At 45.6% G+C, this 23,489-nt stretch overlaps 1 protein-coding gene across 2 annotated transcripts in view; it reads left to right on the top strand.

The window, feature by feature from the left end:
* Positions 1-3,587: 3,587 nt before the first annotated feature.
* The window catches only part of ubxn11 (UBX domain protein 11), a 175,293-nt gene continuing 155,391 nt past the window's right edge, over positions 3,588-23,489 (top strand). The window contains exons 1-2 of one of the 2 annotated variants that reach the window (XM_072501011.1): positions 3,588-4,715; positions 9,527-9,564. In XM_072501011.1, coding sequence (XP_072357112.1) covers positions 4,642-4,715; positions 9,527-9,564 — 112 coding nt within the window. In that variant the 5' untranslated portion in view covers positions 3,588-4,641. The remainder of the gene's footprint in view (positions 4,716-9,526; positions 9,565-23,489) is intronic. The other variant, XM_072501012.1, reaches the window with a different exon arrangement.

Below are 23,489 nucleotides of genomic sequence, written 5' to 3'. Positions count from 1 at the left end.
ACCGGGTGAGCTCAGAATATTTCATGCTGCCTCGGGGGACGAGTCAGGGATGTCCACTCTCCCCATTGCTCTTTGCCTTGGCTATACAGCCACTGGCAATGGCGCTGAGCGCATCAAGGGAATGGCAGTGGATAGTACGGTGGGGGTGGAGCATCGGGTCTCGCTGTATGCGGATGACTTGCTGCAGTATATTTCATAAAATACAGAACATAGAACAGTACAGCACACGATGTTGTGCCGACCATTTATCCGAATCTAAGATCAACCTACACCCCTTCAATTTACTGCTGTCCATGTGCCTGTCCAAGAGTCGCTTAAATGTCCCTAATGACTCTGACTCCACCACCTCTGCAGGCAGTGCATTCCATGCACCAACCACTCTCTGTGTAAAGAACCTGCCCCTGACATCTCCCCTAAACCTTCCTCCAATCACCTTAAAATTATGTCCTCTTGTGACAGCCATTTCCACCCTGGGAAAAGTCTCTGGCTATCCACTCTATCCATGCCTCTCATCACCTTGTGCACCTCTATCAAGTCACCTCTCTTCCTTCTTTGCTCCAACGAGAAAAGCCCTCGCTCCCTCAAACTTTCTTCATAAGACATGCCCTCCAGTCCAGGTAGCATCTTGGTAAATCTCCTCTGCACCCTCTCCAAAGCATCCACATCCTTCCTATAATCAGGCGACCAGAACTGGACACAATATTCCAAGTGTGGTCGAACCAGGGTTTTATAAAGCTGCAGCAAAACCTCACGCTCTTAAACTCAGCCTGCCTGTTAACGAAAGCCAACACACCATACGCCTTCTTAACAACCCTATCATCCTAGGTGGCAACTTTCAGGGACCTATGTACGTGGACCCCAAGATCCCTCTGTTCCTCCACACTTCCAAGAATCCTGCCTTTAACCCTGTATTCAACATTCAAATTCGACCTTCCAAAATGAATCACTTCACATTTATCTAGGTTGAACTCCATCTGCCACTTCTCAGCCCAGCTCTTCATCCTGCCAAGGTCCTGTAATAATAATCATCGCTTACTGTCACAAGTAGGCTTCAATGAAGTTACTGTGAAAAGCCCCTAGTTGCCACATTCGGGCGCCTGTTCGGGGAGGCCGGTACGGGAATTGAACCCATGCTGCTGGCATTGTTCTGCATTACAAGCCAGCTGTTTAGCCCACTGTGCTAAACCAGCCTGTTGTAACCTGCAAAGGCCCTCAACACTATCCAGAACTCCACCAACCTTCGTGTCATCAGCAAACTTACTAACCCACCCCTCCACTTCCTCATCCAAGTCATTTATAAAAACCACAAAGAGCAGAGGTCCCAGAACAGATTCCTGTGGGACACCACTGGTCATCGACCTCCAGGCGGAATACTTTCCATCCACTACCACTCGCTGTCTTCTTTCGGCCAGCCAATTCTGTATCAAGACAGCCAAATGTCCCAGTATCCCATGCCCCCTAACTTTCTGAATAGGCCAACCATGGGGAACCTTATCAAATGCCATGTTTCGGACCCGTTGGAAGGTATTGTGGGTTTATAAGGATTTTGGAGGAACTCGGCTGGTTCTAAAGGTATAAATTGAATATGGGGAAAAGCAAGGTTTTTCCGATCCAAGCGAGGGGGCAGGAGAAGAGGCTTGGGATGTTTAGATGGGGGTGGGGAACTTTTGGTACTTGGGCATTCAGGTGGCACGGGGGTGGGAGCAGCTGCACAAGTTGAATTTGGCTCGGTTGGTGGAACAGATGAAAGGGGACTTTAGGAGGTGGGATGTGCTCCCGCTGTCGCTGGCAGTACAGGTGCAGTCAGTGAAAATGACGGTCCTCCCGAGGTTCTTGTTTGTGCTCCAGAACCTCCCGATTTTTATTCTTAAGGCTTTCTTTAGGTGGGTGAATGCGATGATTTCAGGGTTGTTTGGGCAGGTATAGCCCGGCAGGTGAAAAGGTGCTGCTGGAGTGGGGTTGAGTAATGTAAGAGGTAGCAGGCTAAGAAAGGAGTTGACAAGAAACTTCTTCACCCAGAGCGTGCTGGGAGTCTAGAACTCAGTGCCTGAAAGATTGGTTGAGTCAGAAATTGTCAGGACATTTAAGAATTATTTAGAAATGCCCTTATGATGCCATAACCTCCAGGATATGGGCCAAGAGCTGGAAAATGTGATTAATGCAGTCAGATCTTTGTTGACCAGCGTGGACACGATGGGTCAAATGGCCTCGTTCTGTGCTGTAAATATCTATGAATCTACGCCACCAGACCTGCTGAGTGTTTCCTGCATTTTCTGTTTTTATTTCCTCAAGGTGCCCAAAGACCTATGGCTCCAAGATTGGCCTGCTGAGTTGAATTGAGGACACGCAAATTATGAAGCCTGGCAGACATCAGCCTTGTTTTGAGGAGCTGCTGATGACAATGATGACCAAGTAAAGATTGCAGCTTAAATAAAATAGAAAATAATGGCAGACTCAGCAAGTCTGGCAACATCTGTGGCGAGAGTAAACGAGTTAATGTTTTGTGCCTGTATGGCTGTTCTCCAAAGTTTTATTCAGAGCTGAGATTTCAGCTTTATTTGTGAGTCGATTTATATTTTGAACTGAGCCCTGGTGAATTATTCAGAAAGGCCCATGTGTCGAAGATACCTGTCCTCCGATTAAGTGGTGGTGCCCGGTCATTGATTGAATGCAGATGTCTGATCTGTGATTAAATGAAGATATTTGGGGGCGGCACTGCAGCACAGTGGTTAGCACAGTTGCTTCATAGTACCAGGGACCCGGGTTCGATTCCTGGCTTGGGTCACTGCTTGTGCGGAGTCTGCACATTCTCCCCATGTCTGCGTGGCTTTCCTTCAGGTGCTCCAGTTTCCTCCTGCAAGTCCCAAAAGACATGCTTGTTAGGTGAATTGGACATTCTGAATTGTCCCTCAGTTTACCCAAACAGGCGCTGGAGTGTGGCGACTAGGGGATTTTCACAGTCGATTTTTAAAATAAATTTAGAGTCCTAATTCATTTTTTCCAATTAAGGGGCAATTTAGCGTGGCCAATCCACCTATCTTCACAACTTTGGGTTGTGGGGGCGAAACCCAAGCAAACTCCACACGTATAGTGACCCAGAGCCAGGATCGGACCTATGACCTCAGCACTGTGAGGCAGCAGTGCTAGCTGCTGCACCATCGTGCTGCCCTTATTTCAGTGTTAATGTAAGCCTACTTGTGACACTAATAATATTACTTGGTTTATAACTGCCAACCCTTGGACCCTGAAAATTCAGATCCTTGGACAACAATTGGGTGAAAATACCTGTCCCTGATTGGGTGGAGATGATCAGTTTGTGATTGGATAAGGATAACTGGCTTATGATTGGATGGATATGACTGGTTTGTGATTGGATAAGGGTAATTGGTCTGTGATTGGATGAGGGTAATTGGTCTGTGATTGGATGAGAGTACTTGGTCTGTGATTGGATGGGGGTGATTGGTTTGTGATTGGATGAGGGTACTTGGTCTGTGATTGGATGGGGGGTGATTGGTTTGTGATTGGATGAGGGTGATTGGCCTGTGATTGGATGAGGGTGATTGGATGAGGGTGATTGGTTTGTGATTGGATGAGGGTGATTGGTCTGTGATTGGATGAGGACGATTGGTTTGTGATTGGATGAGGGTGATTGGTTTGTGATTGGATACTGACAAACGCAAGGAATTCGCCAATCAGTTTGCATTTTTATTTCTGGTCTAGTTTCAGCGCTGCCAATCAGATGCTTGCTTACTGAATTTCCTAGCAACACAGTAAACAAAGCGGCGGTCGGGGTTGAAGCCTCAGACATTGCACAGCACTGAAATCACAGTAACTAGACTCGGGCTGGATTACCGGGCGCCGGACAGTTAAAGACATTGATCAGCGAGGGTGGGGGTTGTATTGCTGTTCAGCAAGAGAGTGACTGAGGTACTGGCCATTGTGGGATAGGATCTTGGGCAGTGGTCAGTGAGGACCAGAATCTTGGGCAGTGGTCAGTGTGGGACAGGATTTTGGTGCCTGGACAGCGTGGGATAGGTTCTTGGGCAGTGGTCAGGAAGGGGTAGAATCTTGGAGCCTGGACAGTGTGGGACAGAATCTTGGGCAGTGGTCAGTTGGTAACAGGATCTTGGGCAGTGGTTGATGAGGGGCAGAATCTTTGATCTTGGTCAGTGGGGAACAGGATCTTTGGCAGTGGTTGGTGAGGGACAGAATCTTGGAGCCTGGACAGTGTGGGATAGGATCTTGGGCAGTGATCAGTGGGGACAGGATCTTGGACAGTGGTTAGTGAGGGACAGGATCTTGGTCAGTGGTCAGTTGGTAACAGGATCTTGGGCAGTGGTTGATGAGGGGCAGAATCTTTGATCTTGGTCAGTGGGGAACAGGATCTTGGGCAGTGGTTGGTGAGGGACAGAATCTTGGGCAGTGGGCAGGGGGGGACAGGATCTTTGGCAGTGGTTGGTGAGGGACAGAATCTTGGAGCCTGGACAGTGTGGGATAGGATCTTGGGCAGTGATCAGTGGGGACAGGATCTTGGACAGTGGTTAGTGAGGGACAGGATCTTGGTCAGTGGGGAACAGGATCTTGGGCAGTGGTCAGTAGCAGAGTGAGTAAGTAGTCTGGGCAGCGGGTGTTGTGAACATAATGAGCTCCCCGCTTGCATCTCTGGGAAAGTTAAGGAAAGTCTCCCTTCTCCTGCCAGAGCTGCAGGATCACAGGTAAGTGAGAGGCCACGCTCCTTCCTCCATACTGTCCTTTTGCTGCAAATAAAACAGATAAACGTTGACACTGTATTTAATCTTTGGTGACATTGTTTAGCACTGTGGTTGTAGCACCCAGTCCTCTGAAAATAACTCTGCCCTGCCTTACTACACACTTTTAAAAACTGCCTAAGACCCACAATGTTTGTTCCTTATTTTCATTTAAACTAGGACTGTGAGACAAACTACTGGGTGGTCTGCCAGCCTTCCCAGCTCCTTCACAAAATATCTGAGTGCCCCGCTGCTCCCAAGAGGGAAGAAACTTCCAATTGGTCACCAAGATTAATTCCAATATTCCAATTGCACCTAACCTTTGTGTACACTGAAGTAAAGTCACGATCATGCCGATGAGCAAACCCATCACACAGAATTGAAAGTGTGCTGCACTGCCAAAGGTGCAAAAGATCAAAGTTCTTTTGGCATTATTTGAATAAGAGTAAAAAAGCTCTTCCTAAGGTCCTGGCCAATACTTATACCTCAACGAACAGAATTTTAAAAATGCAGGTTATCTGGTCAGCTATCTCATTATTGTTTGTGGGAGTTTGCTGTTGTATGGCTATCACATTTCCTACATTAAAACAGTCATTGCACTTCAACAATTGGTCGTAAAGCACTTTGAGATGTTCTATGGTCATGAGAGGTGCTATATAAATGCAATTTATCTATCTCCACTATCTTGTGCATTAATATCAAGAAGAGATAGATGGGACGTTGTCGTGTGCACTGAGGAGGTTTGTATGACTATAGATTCCATGCCCCCAATGGCCATCATGTCATGCAGATGTCATGCAGCGATTGAATAAGCAGCATTTAGGCTCTTAAGAAAAATACTAGCACCTGAACCTGGCTTGCAGACCAGGCACGCAATGCTGTTCCTGGATTTCTCCCCGCCATGTTGAAAAATACATGTCATTTCATACAGTGCAGAAGGAGGCCATTCATCCCATCAATTCTGCACCGACCCTCCAAAAGAGCATTCTATCTAGGTCCACTTTCCCCCCCTATAACCCCAGCTAACCTGCGCAGCTTTGGCCTGTGGGAGGAAAACACACAGACATGGGTGGAATGTGGGAATTCCACACAGATAGTCACCCAAGCCTGGAATTGAACCGAGTCCCTGGTGCTGTGAGGCAGCAGTGCTAACCACCATGCCACCCTGGCCGGTGACAGGCAAGGCAAGATCACCACCAATTATGGGATAATGTCCGAGGAATATGATACTCAAGTTGTGGCCATGGGGCTTCTAGACTCAAATGGTATCCTAGTGTCTGATGAAAGAGAAATTTAGTTTAAATTAAGGAGGCTGATTGGGTCACAGTACCTGAAGCAAAGAGTGAATCCTAGGTTGGCGTTGTTGGAGGTTGTTATCTTTCAGATGAGATGTTGAACTGAGGTTCTTTCTATTTGTTCAGGATCTATGGATATCCTAAAGCGCTTAACAACCAATTAAGTAGTTTTGAAGTAATTCACTATTGTAATGAAAAGAAAGCCAGTAAGATCCCACAGCCAAGATTATGTCCTGAAGTCTCTAGATGGAGGCTTAAACCCATAACGTCCTGATCCAGCAATATATATATAGTTAGTGTGTGTGAATTTTTTTGTGCAGTGCGAACACTTTCTCGTTTTTAAGAGACTTTCTTCTTTTTCACTTCCTCCCACCAACTATGGATACGATGATAGGATTCACTGCAAATAAGTCAGTACAGCCTCTGCACTGCAATGTGAAAAATCAAACACCTACGTTAACCATTCTCAATGTTAAAACTACATAGAATACGATCAAGTGTACAGCACAGGAAGAAACCAGTTGGTCTATATCAGCATCTATGTTCCCCCCCAGCACCCCCGCCCACACGCACATACACACACACACTTCATCCCATCTCATCCACATGTGTTTATCTAACTTCCCCTTAAATGTTTCAACACTTTGCTTGAGCTGCTTTTGTGGTAGTAAGTTTCACATTCCAACCACTCTCTGGGTAAAGACATTTCCCCTGTTATGAATCTGTATTTATATAAAAATTAATCAGGTGATTAAATTCAGGCAGCACGGTGGCGCAGTGAGTTAGCACTGTGGCCTCACAGCGCCAAGGTCCCAGGTTAGATCCCGGCTCTGGGTTACTGTCCGTGTGGAGTTTGCACATTCTCCCCGTGTTTGCGTGGGTTTCGCCCCCACAACCCAAAAATGTGCAGGCTAGGTGGATTGGCCACGCTAAATTGCCCCTTAATTGGAAAAAATGAATTGGGTACTCTAAATTTATAAAACAAAAGGTGATTAAATTCAACACTGTGATACAGTACCAAGGGATCAAGTGGCTTCTCTTTAGGAAATGGCTGACAATGAATCAGCTGAATGAATCCCCATTTTGCAAACAAACCGACAACCTGTGGTTTTGTTGTTGCTAACTTTGCACAACAGCAGAAGAGAAATTTCACCTTCTCCTCCCAGCATTTAAATGTTTTTGGGTTCCAGTCTGCTCATAATGACAGAGTTTCCTTCCAGCAACGTTTTTCATGACTGCATTCACTGCAGAATAATACTTTCCAATCATTCAAAATCAGTATTTTCAGCTTTTCTTTCCACTTCAACCTTATTTGCATTTTCTAGAGACCCAATTAATTTCACGCCAATCTTCTCCCCATTGCACTCTCGGTGTATCATTTGTTTCTCCCCCTTTCCTCCCACCGCCCTGCCTCCCACTATGTCACCTTTAAGGGACATATGGACAGTGAGTGTTTTTTAAAAATAATATGGGCTGTTTAGCACAGGGCTAAATCGCTGGCTTTGAAAGCAGACCAAGGCAGGCCAGCAGCATGGTTCAATTACCGTAACAGCCTCCCTGAACAGGCGCCGGAATGTGGCGACTAGGGGCTTTTCACAGTAACTTCATTTGAAGCCTACTTGTGACAATAAGCGATTTTCATTTCATTTCATTTCATTTCATATTTATTCAAATTTTCAACGATTTTCAACAAAACGCTCCAACCAGAAAATAAAAGAATAAAGCACAAAACAAGAAAAAATTATACATAAGATTTCCAACAAAATACAATAACCCCCATTTAACAAATAAACACGCCAGTAAGGAAAACGTCCCACTCTAACCTAAACAAAACAGAACATGTGGGCGTGATTTGCTGGGCTCCCCGAGCACCTCACACACCTGTCCTCCACCCCAAAAAACCTACTCATCCTCAACCCTGTCATAGGCGCCCTATGTACAACTTTGGACTGTATTAGGCTGAGCCTGGCGCAAGAGGAGGAAGAATTAACCCTACTCAGGGCGTCAGCCAGCTCCTCCCCCAGCTCCTCCTCCCACTTACCCTTTAACTCCTCTACCGAGGCCTCCTCCACCTCTTGCAGTTCCTGATAGATCACCGAGACCTAGCCTTCTCCGACCCATACACCCAAAATCACCCTGTCCTGAATCCTTCGTGCTGGGAGCCGCGAGAATGTCCTCACATTCCGTCTCACAAACGCCCTCACTTGCATGTACCTAAAAGCATTCCCGGGAGGTAACCCAAATTTCTCCTCTAGCGCCCCTAGGCTCGCAAAAGTCCCATCGATGAATAGGTCCCCCATTCTTTTAATCCCAGCCCGCTGCCAGCTCAGAAACCCCCCATCCATCCTACCCGGAACGAACCTGTGGTTCTCCCGTATCAGACCCCCCACCTTGCCCCTATGTCGCCTCCACTGCCCCCAGATCTTCAGAGTCGCCGCCACCACCGGACTCGTGGTGTACCTTGTCGGCGGAAGCGGCAACGGTGCCGTCACCAGCGCCCCCAGACTCGTACCCACACAAGACGCCACCTCCAGCCTCTTCCACGCCTCCCCCTCTGGACAGTGAGTGTTCATCATTCTGTGGAGGCATTGCATCTGAACTGATCTAACCTCACACATACAGCACCAGTCCATGGGTAGCAGTCAGGAGAAAAAGCTCCAGCGGATTCAATGGTCAAAGGCTAGAGTTTAAACCATGGGGTCACACAGTCTAGTGCTTTGGGTGTCCTGTAAAGAGAATAAAACTTGCATTTATTTAGTTCCCTTCATATCCTCATTTGAAAGCGCTTTACACCCAATTAATTAAGTACTTTTGAAGTTGCAGTCACAATTTAAATGTGAAAAACATAGCAGTTAATTTTGTGTGCAGTAAATTCCCATCAACAGCAATGAAATGATGATTGGTTCCACTGATGTTGCTTGAAGGATAAATGTTGGGCCGGACACTGGGAGTTCAAAGGTGTGCAGGTTAGGTGGATTGGCCATGATCAATGTGCAGGGTTATGGGGATAGGGTGGGGGAATAGACCTAGGTAGAGTGCTTTTTTGAAGAGTCATTGCAGACTCGATGTGCTGAATGGCCTCCTTCTGCATTGTAGGGATTCTATGGATTCTAATTCCTCTGCTTTTCTTCAAATAGTGCCATGAGGTCTTTCATGGTCACCTGAGAAGGCAGAAGGAGCCTCGGTTTAATCCCTCATCAGAAAGCTAGCATTTCTGACAGTACTAGGAATGTCAGGCTGAATATGGGCTTAAACCCACTTGCTCTTGGCTCAGAGTTGAGCGTGCTACCACTAAGATACAGCTAACACCTCTAAACCAATTGCAATTGTATATAATACTTCATTTTGTACATTCCGAAATACGGTTACTCTTTCTTCTCAAATCCCTGTATAGGGAAAGAAAAAAAGAACTTGCATTTATAGAGCTGTCACTACTACCTCCTCATGAGTGTCATTGATTTAATTTTTTGCTGTTTTCCACAGCAAGCGAGCAGTCTGCTTTGAAAAGGAGTGCTACACAGGTAAAGAAGGCAAACTTTCAGAAACACTTCCAAATCTAATCCTGATGCTCACTATCACTGCAGTAGCCAAGAGGAACTGCTGGACAGTTTCAATGCCAAGGCCTGCCTAACTGTGGTTCAGCAGCATTAGTGGTTCTCACCACATCCTGTCTAATGGTCTTGTCGGTAGTGACACTTTCCGGTGTGGGATTGACCCGTTTCCGTTAAGCGAACTGACCTCTGGACTGGAGAGGAAAAGGTCAAGCCAGGGCTCCCATTTCTGATCACCATTGTGATCGCGATTGAAAAATATCAGTGTGCATATTGGTGCTGTGATGAATGTAAGAAATGATCATATATTATAGTTTATATGTTTACAGTAATGTTATTTAAATCTGGGTTAAAATGCTTACAGACAGAATGACTGCTAGAGCTGTGATTGAAAGAGAGGTACTGTGTTCGGTCCTGGCTAAATACATCAAGGCACGTCCTGTAACGGGAGGCAAAAGAATGCTGTGTGCTTTGAGTGTAACAAAATAGCTAATCGGAGGTGTCAGGTCTGTCTGAAAAGACAATTGCCTCCAGGACTCGAAGCTGAGCAGAAGTGTTTTCAGTTCGGTCCTAAAAGGTTTCATTCTCCAAGGATTCCGCACCAAGATAAGCAAGTAAAAGCAGGTTGTTAACTTTATACATAAGTGGTATTTGAAATGTATGGGTTTGCTTAATTGGAATGTAGAGGCAGGTTTCAGGAAACAAGTTAAGATGTTGTAATTATTAACTGTAAAGCTATTTCTTTGTTACTAATATGCTTAATTCTCTGTTCAAATTGAAGTATCTTTTAACATTACAGCTGTCTACTGGTCAGTGTTATCACTCCTGTGGTGCAGTAACATTTCCTCACAGTTTTGCCAATTGCAAATATTTGGGTTCTAGTCCGGGATCTTAACCATAATTGGGGTTCTGGTCCAGACCCATAACAATTGGAGGCTCTTTGGTAGGATTTAAAAAGTATAATTCCTTGTTTGATTTGGAATAATTGAATTTAAAGACAGCGAGTGTGAGGAGCTGTTGCTTTCAGGTGTTGCAACTCTGTCAATTTAATAGGGAATGCGTTGTAAAATGGCTCTTTCAGAGGCAAAGAGTCCCCTGCATGTTGAGGAGATATCTTTGCATGGTTTACAAAAAGGGGTTAAAACAAAACTTTTGGAATTGGCAGGCAGAATTTATCCACAGGGATGAGGAAGGTAGTGATAATTGAAGCGATCGCTCAGCATTTAAATTTGGAAGGAGTGCCAGAAATACATCCTGGGCCATGGCAGGAATTATTGGAATTAGCTAAAATTCCAATTACAACTGAAACAATTATAAATGCAGCAAAAAAAAAAGCGGAAGAGCTTTTCAAATGAGGAAACCTGATATGGAAATGAAAAGATTAGCAAACGAAGAAAGGGGAAAGGAGAGAGAATATCAATTTAAAAGGTGGGAATGAAAGCAGAAGTTGAGGAAAGTCAAGAAGGAGGAATACTCCTTCCCAGCCCAAATCCTAGTGGGGATATTTTAAATATGTTCAAGCACTGTGAAAGTTTGACGGGAAAGATGTGGCAGCATTTTTAAAATATCTTTTTGAGAAAGAAACTAAACCATTGAATTAGCCAAAAACCATGTGAGTATTATTGGTTCAATCAAAATTAGTAGTTAGAACTAGTGAAGTGTTTGAATCATTGTCAGAGGAGATTTCAATGGATTATGATAAGGTGAGAAAAGGCATTTTAAGTGCACATGAACTAGTGTCAGAAATTTATAGACAGAAGTTTAAAAATATAAGGAAAGAAACAGGTCAGACATATATAGAGTTTGAAAGAATCGGAACAAAATAATTTTGAAAGGTGGATCAGAGCATTGAAAATAGACCAAACCTATGAATCTCTGATGGAAAAAATTATTCTGGAGGAGTTTAAAGATTCACTTCCTGCAGTAGTGAGAACTCATGTGGAAGAGCAAAGGGTTAAGACTGCTCGATAGGCAGCAGAAATGGCTGATGATTTTGAATTAGTTCATAAATCAAGGTTTGGTTTTAATAAAATTTTCAACCTGTGAACGATAGAAACTGGGCAAAAGAAAAATCCACAGGTGGTCATGGCAAAGGAAGCATAGTTGGGGATATTAAATAGATTTTGCCTCCGGTTAAAAGGGAAACTTCCGAGAGTGAAAAAGAGATAAGAAAATTCAGATGTTTTCATTATGATAAAGTTGGACCCACAAAATTGCAGTATTAATGCTTAAGAAAAGTACTGGGAAGACAGACTCTTTAAAACAGGATACTGAGGAAGGATGTGCTGGCCTTGGAAAGGGTCCAGAGGAGGTTCACAAGAATGATCCCTGGAATGAACAGCTTGTCGTATGAGGAACGTTTGAGGACTCTGGGTCTGTACGCTTTGGAGTTTAGAAGGATGAGGGGGGGATCTTACTGGGACTTACATGATACTGCGAGGCCTGGATAGAATGGATGTGGAGAGGATGTTTCCACTTGTAGGAACAACTAGAAACCCTCTAAAGGGACAATCCTTTAAAACAGAAATGAGGAGGAGTGTCTTCAGCCAGACGGTGGTGAATCTGTGGAACACTTTGCCGCAGAAGGCTCTGGAGTCCGAATCACTGAATGTCTTTAAGACATAGATAGATAAGGTCTTGATTAATAAGGGGATCAGGGGTTATGGGGAGAAGGCAGGAGAATGGGAATGAGAAAAATATCAGCCATGATTGAATGGCGGAGCAGATTCGATGGGCCGAGTGGCCTAATTCTACTCCTGTGGCTTATGGTCTTATAAGCCAGTGAAGTTTATGAAAGTGTCAAAATAAACCATGGTTACAGCTGAAGAGGTGCAAAAGTGTGTACAGCCTGTTCAGAGGTTGGTTGTTAAGCAGATGTCAGATCTTTTTAAAGAATCTATTTATGAGGAAAAGGTTTCCTCATGTGTACAAGGTGAAGTAGGTAATGAGGTTCAAATCTTAAGAGGTACTGGAGCATGTCAATCTTTAATGGTGAGAAATAAGGAGATATGTAGTTCAGAAGGAGTATTGCCAGAAAGAGTGGAAATATATGGGATTAATGATGAAGTGAGTAGTGTTCCGCTGACGATATCGAGTTCTTCCTGGCCCCAGTCTGGTCTCAGTCAATGGCTAAGTCGGATTGTAGGTATTGATTTATTTTATTTCAAATAGCTTGCAAGCTCCACTCACTCTGATATAAGGCAGGAGACCCATGTCTCTTGAAACTTCCAGAGCGAGTGAGACAAAGGAAACACAGCATCTGGTTTCACACACACGTGGTTTCAGCATCAAGTTTCACATACCCACGACCAAATAAGGTAACGGTGACAAATACAGGATTCTCATAGGTCTTTCTCACACATTCCTTGACCTGGCCATATAAGCTGACCTTCACAACCACTGATCCTGATAGGCCCACTATACATTCCTCCTTCTTGGGCCTCTTTCTCCCAGCATCCTTTGCTGCACCCTTTGTGCAAAGAACCGCTCCTAATAGTTACCCATCCGCCTCTCGCCCATGCTTTGCCCAATCCCTTTGTTCACTCCGAATTAATGTCTATAAATGCACTATCCTAATCTTCTGCTTTCCTATATTAGGGTATACCTCTACACTATCCTAACTGGTCATCCCAGTCTAATGCTCTTTTCTTTAGTTCAATTCCTCACCGCTATATAAGGTGAGGTTAGAGAATCCGATACAAATTGGTGAAGTAGTGTTGGAATGAATAGTGAAATTACCTTTTTCAGGGGTATAGTTTATCCTGGGGTAAGGATACAGCTGAATCACAGGTGGAAATGATGCCTACTAAGGATGAAAAGCCAATGGAACGTCAAACAGCTGAGGTGTTGCAAGAAGCGTCTCCTGGGGTATTTCCAGATTGTCTGGTAACAAGATCACAAATCCAGGTTAAGACAGGAGAAGGAGAAATCAAGGTATAAAGATAGGGAGGTTGAGGTCCAGTTATCAGGAACAATCTTTGACCAGATTGTTGATAAAGAACAAGGTGGAGGATGAAGCTGATATCTTCAGTTCAGTAAAGTTGGTGGAGTTAAAACAGAAGGATTCAGAGATGAAGCAATTGTATCAGAAAGCCTATACAGAAATAGAATCTGAACATATACCCGAGTGTTATTGCATTAGAAATAATGTATTAATGAGAAAGTGAAGACCATTACATATTTGGGTAGATAAGAAATGTGCAGATGTTTATCAAGTTGTATTTCTGGTGGGTTATAGAAAGGAGGTGTCACGGGTAGTGCATGAGGTTTCAGTAGGGGCGTTTAAGAATAAGGAAAACGCAGGCGAAAATACAAAAACATTTTTATTGTCCTGGACTTCATAAGGATGTAGTTGGCTTTTGTTGTGCATGTCACACATGTCAGATGATAGAAAAGCCTCAAGCAATACTCAAACTGACACCCTTAATACACATTCAGGCATTTGAGGAACCTTTTATTCGGGTTCTAAATGATTTGCGGGACCTCCTCCTAAGACGAAAAGTGAGAATCCATATTTATTGATTCTCGTGGATGTGCCTACAAGATTTCTGGAGTCCAATCCATTGTAATTTAGTTTAGATGGGCAGCATGGTCAGTGCAGGCTTGGAGGGCCTGTTCCTGTTCCTGTGCTGTACTTTTCTTTGTTCTTTGTTCTTTGTAATATGGTACATTTAAGAGGGTTGTAGCGGAGTTAATCAAATATTTTACCTGATACAGACTATCAAGAGAAATCCAATTAGATCAAGGATCAAATTTTATGTTGAGGTTATTCAGAGAAGTTATGGATAGCTTATTGATAAAGCAATGTAAATCACCGTGTATCATCTAGAAGCACAAGGGGCACTGAAAAGGCAGCGCCAAATGTTAAAGACCATGTTGAGGGCCTATAGTCAGGATTATCCAGAGGATTGGGATAAGGGATTCCATTGGTACTAATTGCAATTAGAAATGCACTCAATGGATCAACTAAATTCAGTTTGTTCAAGTTGATTAAGGAGAAATTGATGAGTCAGAGTTCTGAGGCGACAGTTTTGAGCTATTTGTCAAACTTTAGTGAGAGATTGAATAGCATTTAAAAGTGTCACAGCATGTGATTGTTAAGAAATCAAAAACTCTTAGTTTTGTTTGTGGGGAGAAAGTATTAGTGTTATTACCAGTGGTAGGTGACCCCTTAAAAGCAAAATTTAGGGGCAGCACGATGGCACAGTGATTAGCACTTCTGCCTCACGGCGCCGAGGTTCGATCCCAGCTCTGGGTCACTGTCCATGTGAAGTTTGCACATTCTCCCCGTGTTTGTGTGGGTTTCACCCCCGCAACCCAAAGATGTGCAGGTAGGTGGATTAGCCACGCTAAATTGCCCCTTAATTGGAAAAAATGAATTGGGCACTCTAAATTTATTTTTAAAAAAGCAAAATTTAGTGGACCGTACCAAATTGAAAGGAAATTGAGTGAGGTAAATTATATGATGAGAACACCAGTTAGAAGGAAAATTCATGGAGTGTCATGCTAATATGTTCAAAAGGCATTTTGATAGGGAAGGAAAGCAGGAGGATGTGTTAGTAGTTGTAACTCAGGGAGAAGAGATAAATTCAGAGGATTCTGAATTGGGCGTTCCTCTAATTAGATTGGACAATGAGGAAGTAATAAGAAATTGGGATAAATTACTGAGTTAGCTGCCAGAGGAAAATCAGAGTGGCCTGAAAGAGCTATTACAATCACATGGAGCTATATGTGGGAATAAACTAGGAAGCACACATGATGTAGATGTAGGAAATTCTGTTCCAATTCAGCAACATTGACATAGACTGAATCCACTCAAGTTGGCACAGGTTCAAGAGGAGATTAAAAGCATGCTTAAGAATGATGTCATTGAAGTAAGTTGCAGTGAATGGAGCTGACCTATAGTGATCGATCTAAAACCAGATGGAATACAACGATTCTGTATAGATTATCGGAAAGTTGATGCAGTACCGAAGTCAGATTCATATCCTATTCCTCATTTGGATGACTGTTTTGAAAAGATGGGACAAGAAAATTTCATTACCAAAAGTGACCTCTTGGAAAGGGTGAAGGAATTTTGGCTTTTGTAACATCAAAAGTGTTCTGTACCAATTAAAATCATGGCTTTTGGGATTAAGAATGTGCCAGCAATATTCCAAAGACTGACTAATAAAGTCATTTCTGGATTAAAGAATTGTGCAGTGTACAAGGATAGTGTTCAGTCAAATGTAGAAAGAGTATTTGGAACATTTGAAGGAACCGTTCAATCAGCTACAAGAGGCGAGTTTGGTGGTAAACTTAACGAAAGGAGAGTATGCGAAAGCCCAAGTCACATTCTTAGGCCATACTGTTGGACATGGTCAGATGGCCTCACGGAATGTGAAAATGAAAGCTATTGTGGTGTTCCCCATACCGTCAGTGAGAAGAGAAGTTTTGAGATTTCTGGCCATGAGTGGCATCTACAGAAAATTGGTGCCATATTTTAGCAGTGTGGTTGCTCCACTGACTGACCTTTTTAAAAAGAACTCGAAATTGGACTTCAGAATGTCAAGAGGCATTTGATAATTTGAGAACTGTGTTGGCCAAATCACCAAATTTGGCAACACCAAATTGTGACAAGCAATTTAAGGGGCCATTGATGTGAGTGACGTGGGTGTTGGTACTGTATTGCTACAAGATGATGACAAGAGATAGAAAGGATGACAAAGAGATAGAAATGCCTGGAGGGTTTCTTTTTCCAAGGAAACTGAATACACAACAAAAGAAGTATTCAACAATAGCAAAAGAAACATTGGGTTTGGTCTTGGCATTGTAGCCTTTTAACATTTATATTTCCAAACATTCATCAGAGACAATTATTTATACAGGTGTTATGGGCCAGGGTTTAGAGAACCCCAAAATGTATCATGGAGTTCACCTGACCCACAACTTTTACTAGATTGTGGTATGGGGAGCACACGGCCCACTCTACAGGTGCGGTACAGCAGAAATTGAAAAGTATTTTTTTAAGCAAAACAATGTTTATTCTATGAACTCAAGTGAACCTTTTTAAAACAGTGAACATCTTAGCAACCATCAATTCAAATATACCCCCAAAGAATACAACACTAAGTAATCCTTACTTTCCTTTTAACATCCATAAGACATTTTTAAAAACTTTTAACAGAAGCACATCAGGTTTAAATTCACTACTGAGCGCAGTTATCACTCTGAATTCACCAAATGATCAAGAGATAGTCTACATGGCAGAGAGAACAACAGTATATCTGCGTTGGCTGGCTTCAGCTCCAACACTAAAATAAATCCAAAGAAACACAGACACACCCAAGCTTTTCTCAAAGTGAAACTAAAAGGCAGAGCCAGAGCTCAGCTCTACCCACACTCTGACATCACTGCAGTAACATGAGCAGACAAACATTTCTTAAAGTGACATTCTCATGACACCTCCCCCAAGAAAAAAAATAAACCATCAACTTCAAGATGGTTTCATTTCTCACCTTTTCACTATCTTTTAAGAAATGCACAGAGTAAATACACTTTTTTGTTTCAAAAAACAACACATGCAAACAGGTATAATGATATAGTCCATTTTTTTTTTGTTCTTCCTCCAACTGAATCCCTCTCAATTGACAGACTCTTTGGACAAGAAGGTCTCTGCACGATCCATCCATTTCTCTATGCCTCGGCATTTCTCTTTAAAGTCAAATACTTTAGTTCAATCTGATCACAGAGTCCCTTGTAATTCTCCAACACGAGCATTGGTTATCACAGCTTTCAGGCAGTCAAATGCCTTTTGAAACTCCACATTCCACTGAAATTTTCAACGTGTCTTCAGCAAGTCCATCAGTGGAGCAACCACGCTACAAAGATTTTTCACAAATGTTCGATTAAATCCACTCATGCCAAGAAATCGCATTATTTCCCGTCGTGTCAAGGGTATCGGAAACTCCCCAATAACTTTTGTTTTCACATCCCGTGGGACCATTCGACCCTGTCCGATTGTATGGCCAAGGAAAGTGACTTGGGCCTTTCCAAATTCACTTGTGGCTAGGTTTATCACCAAACCCGCCTGCTGAAATCGATCGAATAACTCCATCAGATATTTTAAATGTTCTTTCCATGTCTGGCTGAAAATGACCAGATAGTCGATGCATACTGCACAATTGGGTAATCCTGAAACGACTTTGTTAATTAACCGTTGAAATGTGGCTGGGGCGTTTTTCATGCCAAATGGCATAACTTTGAATTGGTATATACCATCTGGAGTCACAAAAGCTGAAATCTCCTTCGCCCTTTCAGATAAAGGTACCTGCCAGTAACCTTTAAGTAAATCCAGTTTGGAAATAAAAGCTGATTGTCCCACTTTCTCAATGCAATCCTCCGAACGTGGAATAGGATAAGAGTACCGTTCTTGTAACTGCATTAACTTTTCTATAGTCTACACACAACCTTTGGGTACCGTCCGGTTTTGGTACCATCACTATGGGTAAGCTCCATTGGCTGCAACCCCTTTCAATTATGCCATTTTTAAGCATACTCTCAATCTCTTTGTTAACTGTGCCAATTTTAAAGGGTTAAGTCTATATGGATGTTGTTTGATTGATTGGAACAGCATTTCCCACATCTACATCATTGTTATAACCTGCGACTTCCGGTGGCATGGGCGAACAGGGTGGCCGCAGCAACAAGAGCTCCCGCTGGTGGCCGCGATTCGCGGCCACGAGCAGCCAGTGGGGCCGGTTTAAAAACCGGCGAAGAACCCCACGCGGGTGTCGGGCGGCGGGGGGCTGAGGCGCCGGGACGGGCGCGGCATGTCAGAGCAGCGGGGGCGGAGCTACGAGCAGGCCGAGGCGGCAGGCCCGAGGCCAGGGCACTATGTAGAGGGGGTGCTCCACGTCGGATGGCTCCCACCTCGGAAGAAGAAAGAAGGTTGAAGCCTGGTCCCAGGTGAATGCAGAGGAGAAAGAAAAAAGATTTAAGGAAGTTTGGTAAAAGGTTGGGTTTTTTTCTCCCCCCCTTTGTTTTTTTTCAAAAAAGAAGAATGTCAGATTGATGAAGGGTAGGAGGGTGAAGGGGGAGAGAGGAGAAAGGAAAGAAGATAAAAAACAATAAGCCGCTAAAGGATGCGAAGAGCAGCGTCGAAGAAAGGAGGAAACGCGGGTTCGCCGCTGAAGGAGAAGACGAGCAAAAGTGTTGACAGGATGACGGAAGCCGAACTGCAAGACGTGGCCACACTACTTACGGTGGAGAAGATGACCGTGGTGATGGTGGTGGAGCTGGAAAAACATTTGGTGAGGCACATGGAGGTCTTGAGGAAAGAGATGGCGGTCGTGTTGAGGTCATTGTTGGAGGAGGCAATCGGCCCGATGAGAGTGGAGGTGGCAAAGGCATCGGCCGAGATGAGAGAGCAGGGCGAGAAGATGAAAGAGGTGGAGGAGGCCATGACACGACACAGCGACCAGGTCACCTCGATGGGGGACGAGCTGCGGAGGGTGGTGGAGGTTAACAGAGGACTCCGAGCAAAGCTGGAAGACTTGGAAAACCGCTCAAGGCAGCACAATTTGAGAATTGTGGGCTTGCCCGAAGGGACAGAGGGCCCAAGGCCAACGCAATACTTCGCTAAGAAGTTGGCGGAGCTGATGGGGGAGGGTGAGAGCCCCACTCTGTACGAGCTAGACCGAGCTCATCGGTCATTAAGGCCGAAGCCCAAAGTGAACAAGCTGCCAAGGGCAGTAATTATCTGCTTCCATAAGTTTTGCATGAAGCAGAAGGTATTAAGCTGGGTGAAGCAGGAGCGTGAGGTGCTGTGGCATGGTACTGCGGTTTGGATCTACCAGGACTGGACGGTGGAGTTGGCAAAAAGACGAGCGGCGTTTGGGCGAGTGAAGGCAGCTTTGTACAAGAAGGGGGTGCGATTTGGTGTGGTGCACCCGGCGAAGTTGAGAGTAACATATAACACCAAAGACTTTTATTTTGAGACAGCGGAGGCGGCTGAGGAGTTCGTGAGGGCAGAAGGCTTGGGACAGACGTGAAGAGCGGAACTGGAAGAGACACTGTGGACTGTGTTTGAGCGGCTGGAAAATGTACAAATGTTACAACTTTCTTTTTACTGATTTGTATTGAAATTTGCTTCTCTTTGCATTGTTACAGAGTTCAAGTTAATGGCGTTCTGTGTTGCGACGGTTAAATGTTATGTTAGTGAATTGTAGGGGTTGGATTGTTGGGTTTGTTTTGGTGTTTCTTTCTCTGGGACTGGGCGGAAGGGGGCGAGAGGTCTTGGCGGGGGGAGCCACCCACGCTAGATAACTAAAGTCAGTTAGTGAACGGGGGTGAGGTGAGAGGAGGACTGCGGACGTTGGAGCCTGGATAGCAGGCTTCAATGGGCCTACGAGGCGAGCAAGAGGGGGTGGAGGGATGGATGTTGGAGGATGTTTTGTAGGGGGGTTCTTGGGAGGGGGGTTCTTGGGAGGGGGGAAGGGGTTCGATGTTAACAATGGACAGGGGCGGGTCAGGCTTATGGGGCAGGGCCCGGTGGTATGGTGATGGTGGATAAGCAAGGTAGGGGGGGGGTGAGAGACCCCCAGTAAGGATAGTCACGTGGAAAGTGAGAGGGTTAGGAGGTCCGGTCAAGAGGTCAAGGGTGCTTGCACATCTTAAAAGTTTGAAAGCCGATGTAGCAATGCTGCAGGAGACTCACTTGAGGGTGAAGGACCAGGTGAGACTTAAAAAGGGCTGGGTTAGCCAAGTGTTTCACCCCGGATTTGATGGAAGGGCTCGAGGGGTAGCGGTGCTGGTCAGCAAAAGGGTACGCTTCCAGATGGAGAAGGTGGTGGCAGATCAGGGGGGTAGATATGTGATTGTGACAGGGGCACTGGAGGGGAGATTAGTCGCGCTGTTAAGTGTATACGGTCCCAATTGGGACGATGTGGGATTCGCGAGGAAGGTGTTTGGGGCTATTCCCGACTTGGACACGCATGAGCTGATTGTGGGGGTGAACTGGAACTTGGTGCAGGAGCCAAGGTTGGACAGATCACGGCCGAAGGCGCTGGCTGGGCTAATGGTGGAAATGGGAGGGGTGGACCCTTCGAGGTTCCTGCACCCAAGGGAACGGGAGTATTCGTTTTTCTCAGCGGTCCATAAGGTATACTCGCAGATCGACTTTTTTGTGGTGGGGAAGGCTTTGCTGGCTGGAGTCAAGGGGTCGGAATACTCTGCAATTGCAGTGTCAGATCACGCTCCACATTGGGTGGATATGGTGCTGGAGAAGGGGGCAGTGCAGAGACCGGGGTGGAAACTGGATGTGGGGCTTTTGGGGAACCAAGTGTTCTGTGTGAAAATTGAAAAGGTAATTAAGGAATATGTAGGTTTCAATTGTACGGGTGAGGTGTCGAAGGCAGTCGTCTGGGAGGCTCTAAAGGCGGTGGTGAGAGGTGAGGTAATTTTGTTTAAGGCCAGGGTGGATAAAGAGGAGAGGTTGGAGCGGCAGAGGGTAATAGATGAGATGTTGGAGGTAGATAGGAGGTATGCAGAGGATGGGGACCCGGCGAAGCTAGAAAAGAGGAAGGAACTACAGGCGAGCTTCGACCGACTGTCCACCAGGAAGGCAGTGCGCCAACTGGGACGTGCAAGGGGTGCAGTTTATGAACATCGAACATGGTTAGCAGGTCAGCTCCGGAGGGAAGCAGCGGCAAGGGAAATTCTTCAGGTGAGGGATAGGGCAGGGAAGTTGGTGGTGGTGCCAGTGCTGATTAACAAGGTTTTTGAGGGGTTTTATGAGAGGTTATACAAGTCAGAGCTACCCGGGGGAGACCGTGAGATGCAGGAATTTCTCGATGGGTTGGAGTACCCGAGGCTAGGGGAGGGGGACAGGGCTACATTAGAAGGAGCAATAGTGGAGCAGGAGATAAAGGATGCGATTGGGAGGATGCAGTCGGGGAAGGTGGCAGGGCCGGATGGTTTCTGGTGGAATATTATAAAAAAATTAAGGATAGGTTGGCACCCCTGATGGTGGGGATGTTTGAGGAGGCGATAGGGAAGGGGGTGTTGCCGCAAACCTTGGGGCAGGCATCGATTTCCCTGTTACTAAAAAAAGATAAGGATCCGACGGAGTGTGGTTCGTATCGGCCCATATCACTTCTGAATGTGGACGTAAAAGTGTTGGCGAAGGTACTGGCGGGTAGGCTGGAGGAGTGCCTTCCGAAGGTGATAGGGGAGGATCAGACGGGGTTCGTTAAAGGGAGGCAGCTGTTTTTGAACATTAGGAGGGTTTTGAACGTTGTTATGGCACCGGCGGAAAGAAAGGAAACAGGTAGTTGTGGCATTGGACGCCGAGAAGGCGTTTGATCGGGTAGAATGGGGGTACCTGATGGCAGTGCTGGAGCGGTTTGGGATTAGACCAAGTTTTGTGAACTGGGTAAAGCTATTATATAAGGAACCGAAGGCGAGTGTCCGCACAAATAATATCAGTTCGAGATACTTTTCTCTCACCGTGGGACGAGACAGGGATGTCCTATGTCCCCCCTGCTGTTTGCACTTGCGATTGAGTCGTTGGCCATCGCATTGAGAAGTTCGGGAGCATGGAAAGGAATAGTGCGGGAGGGATAGAGCATAGGGTGTCCTTATATGCCGAAGACTTGTTGCTCTCTGTGTCGGAGCCGAGTGCGTCGATAGGAGGAATATTGGAGCTACTGCGGGTATTTGGGTCTTTCTCGGGGTACAAGTTGAACCTGGACAAGAGTGAGTACTTTGTGGTGTCTCGGCCGGGGGTGGGGGCAGGGGTGGGGGGGCTGCCATTCCGTAGAGCAGGGACTCATTTTAGGTATCTGGGGGTGCAGGTTGCCCGGGAGTGGGGAAGGCTTCGCAGGTACAACATCACTAGTTTGGTGGGGAGAGTGAAAGCCGATCTGGCAAGGTGGGATGGCTTTCCTCTGTCACTGGCGGGTCGGGTACAGGCGGTTAAAATGAATGTGTTGCTGCGATTCCTGTTTATTTTTCAATGCCTACCGATTTTCCTGCCAAAGTCTTTTTTCAGGGAGATTGAGGGAAGGATTACCTCATTCATATGGGGAGGGAAGGTGGCCAGAGTGAGAAAGGTGCTGCTACAGAGGGGAAGGCAGGCAGGGGGTTTGGGTCTCCCGAACCTGGGCGGCGAACGTGGAGAAAGTGCGGAGCTGGGTCAGAGGGGTTAATTCTCATTGGGTCAGAATGGAGGAGAGTTTGTGCAGGGGGTCGGTGCTGAAGGCACTTGCAACAGCGCCGCTCCCGATAGCTCCGGGGAAATATTCAGGGAGTCCGGTAACAATAGCTTCATTGAAAATCTGGAGGCAGTTTCGCCAACACCTCGGGTTGGGTTTAGGGTCAAGGGAAATGCCGATTCGGGGGAACCACAGATTTGAGCTAGGGAGGTGGGATGGAAATTTTCGGAAATGGGAAGAGAAGGGGATTAAGACGCTAAAAGATTTGTTTCTTCAGGGTCGGTTTGCAGGTGGTGCATGTGAAACTGGACCCGGGTCCCCAGGAGGCCATATTCGGGGTGTCGGACCAGCCAGGGTTGGAAACGGATGCGAAGGTAGATGTCATAGCCTTCCCCTCGTTGATCGCCCGAAGGCGGATCCTGTTGGGATGGAGAGCAGCCTCTCCACCCAGTGCCCTGGCATGGCGGGGGGAACCTGTTGGAATGCTTGACCCTTGAGAAGGTTAAGTTCGCACTGAGGGGAAGCTCGGAGGGGTTCTACAAGTCATGGGCACTATTTATTATGCACTTTCAAGAACTGGATAACATCGAACATTAGTTGGGGGGGGGTGAGGGGGGGGGGGTGGGGTGGGGGGGGGGAGGGGGTCTGTGTTGATTTAGGGTGACTACGGGTAATCCCTGATTCCTTTTTGTCATTTGTTTA

The sequence above is a fragment of the Scyliorhinus torazame genome, chromosome 1 (genome assembly GCF_047496885.1).
Source record: "Scyliorhinus torazame isolate Kashiwa2021f chromosome 1, sScyTor2.1, whole genome shotgun sequence".
Classification (NCBI taxonomy): Eukaryota; Metazoa; Chordata; class Chondrichthyes; order Carcharhiniformes; family Scyliorhinidae; genus Scyliorhinus; species Scyliorhinus torazame.
Note: the sequence above shows the minus strand (reverse complement) of the source record. Positions and strands in the feature narration are given on the sequence as shown.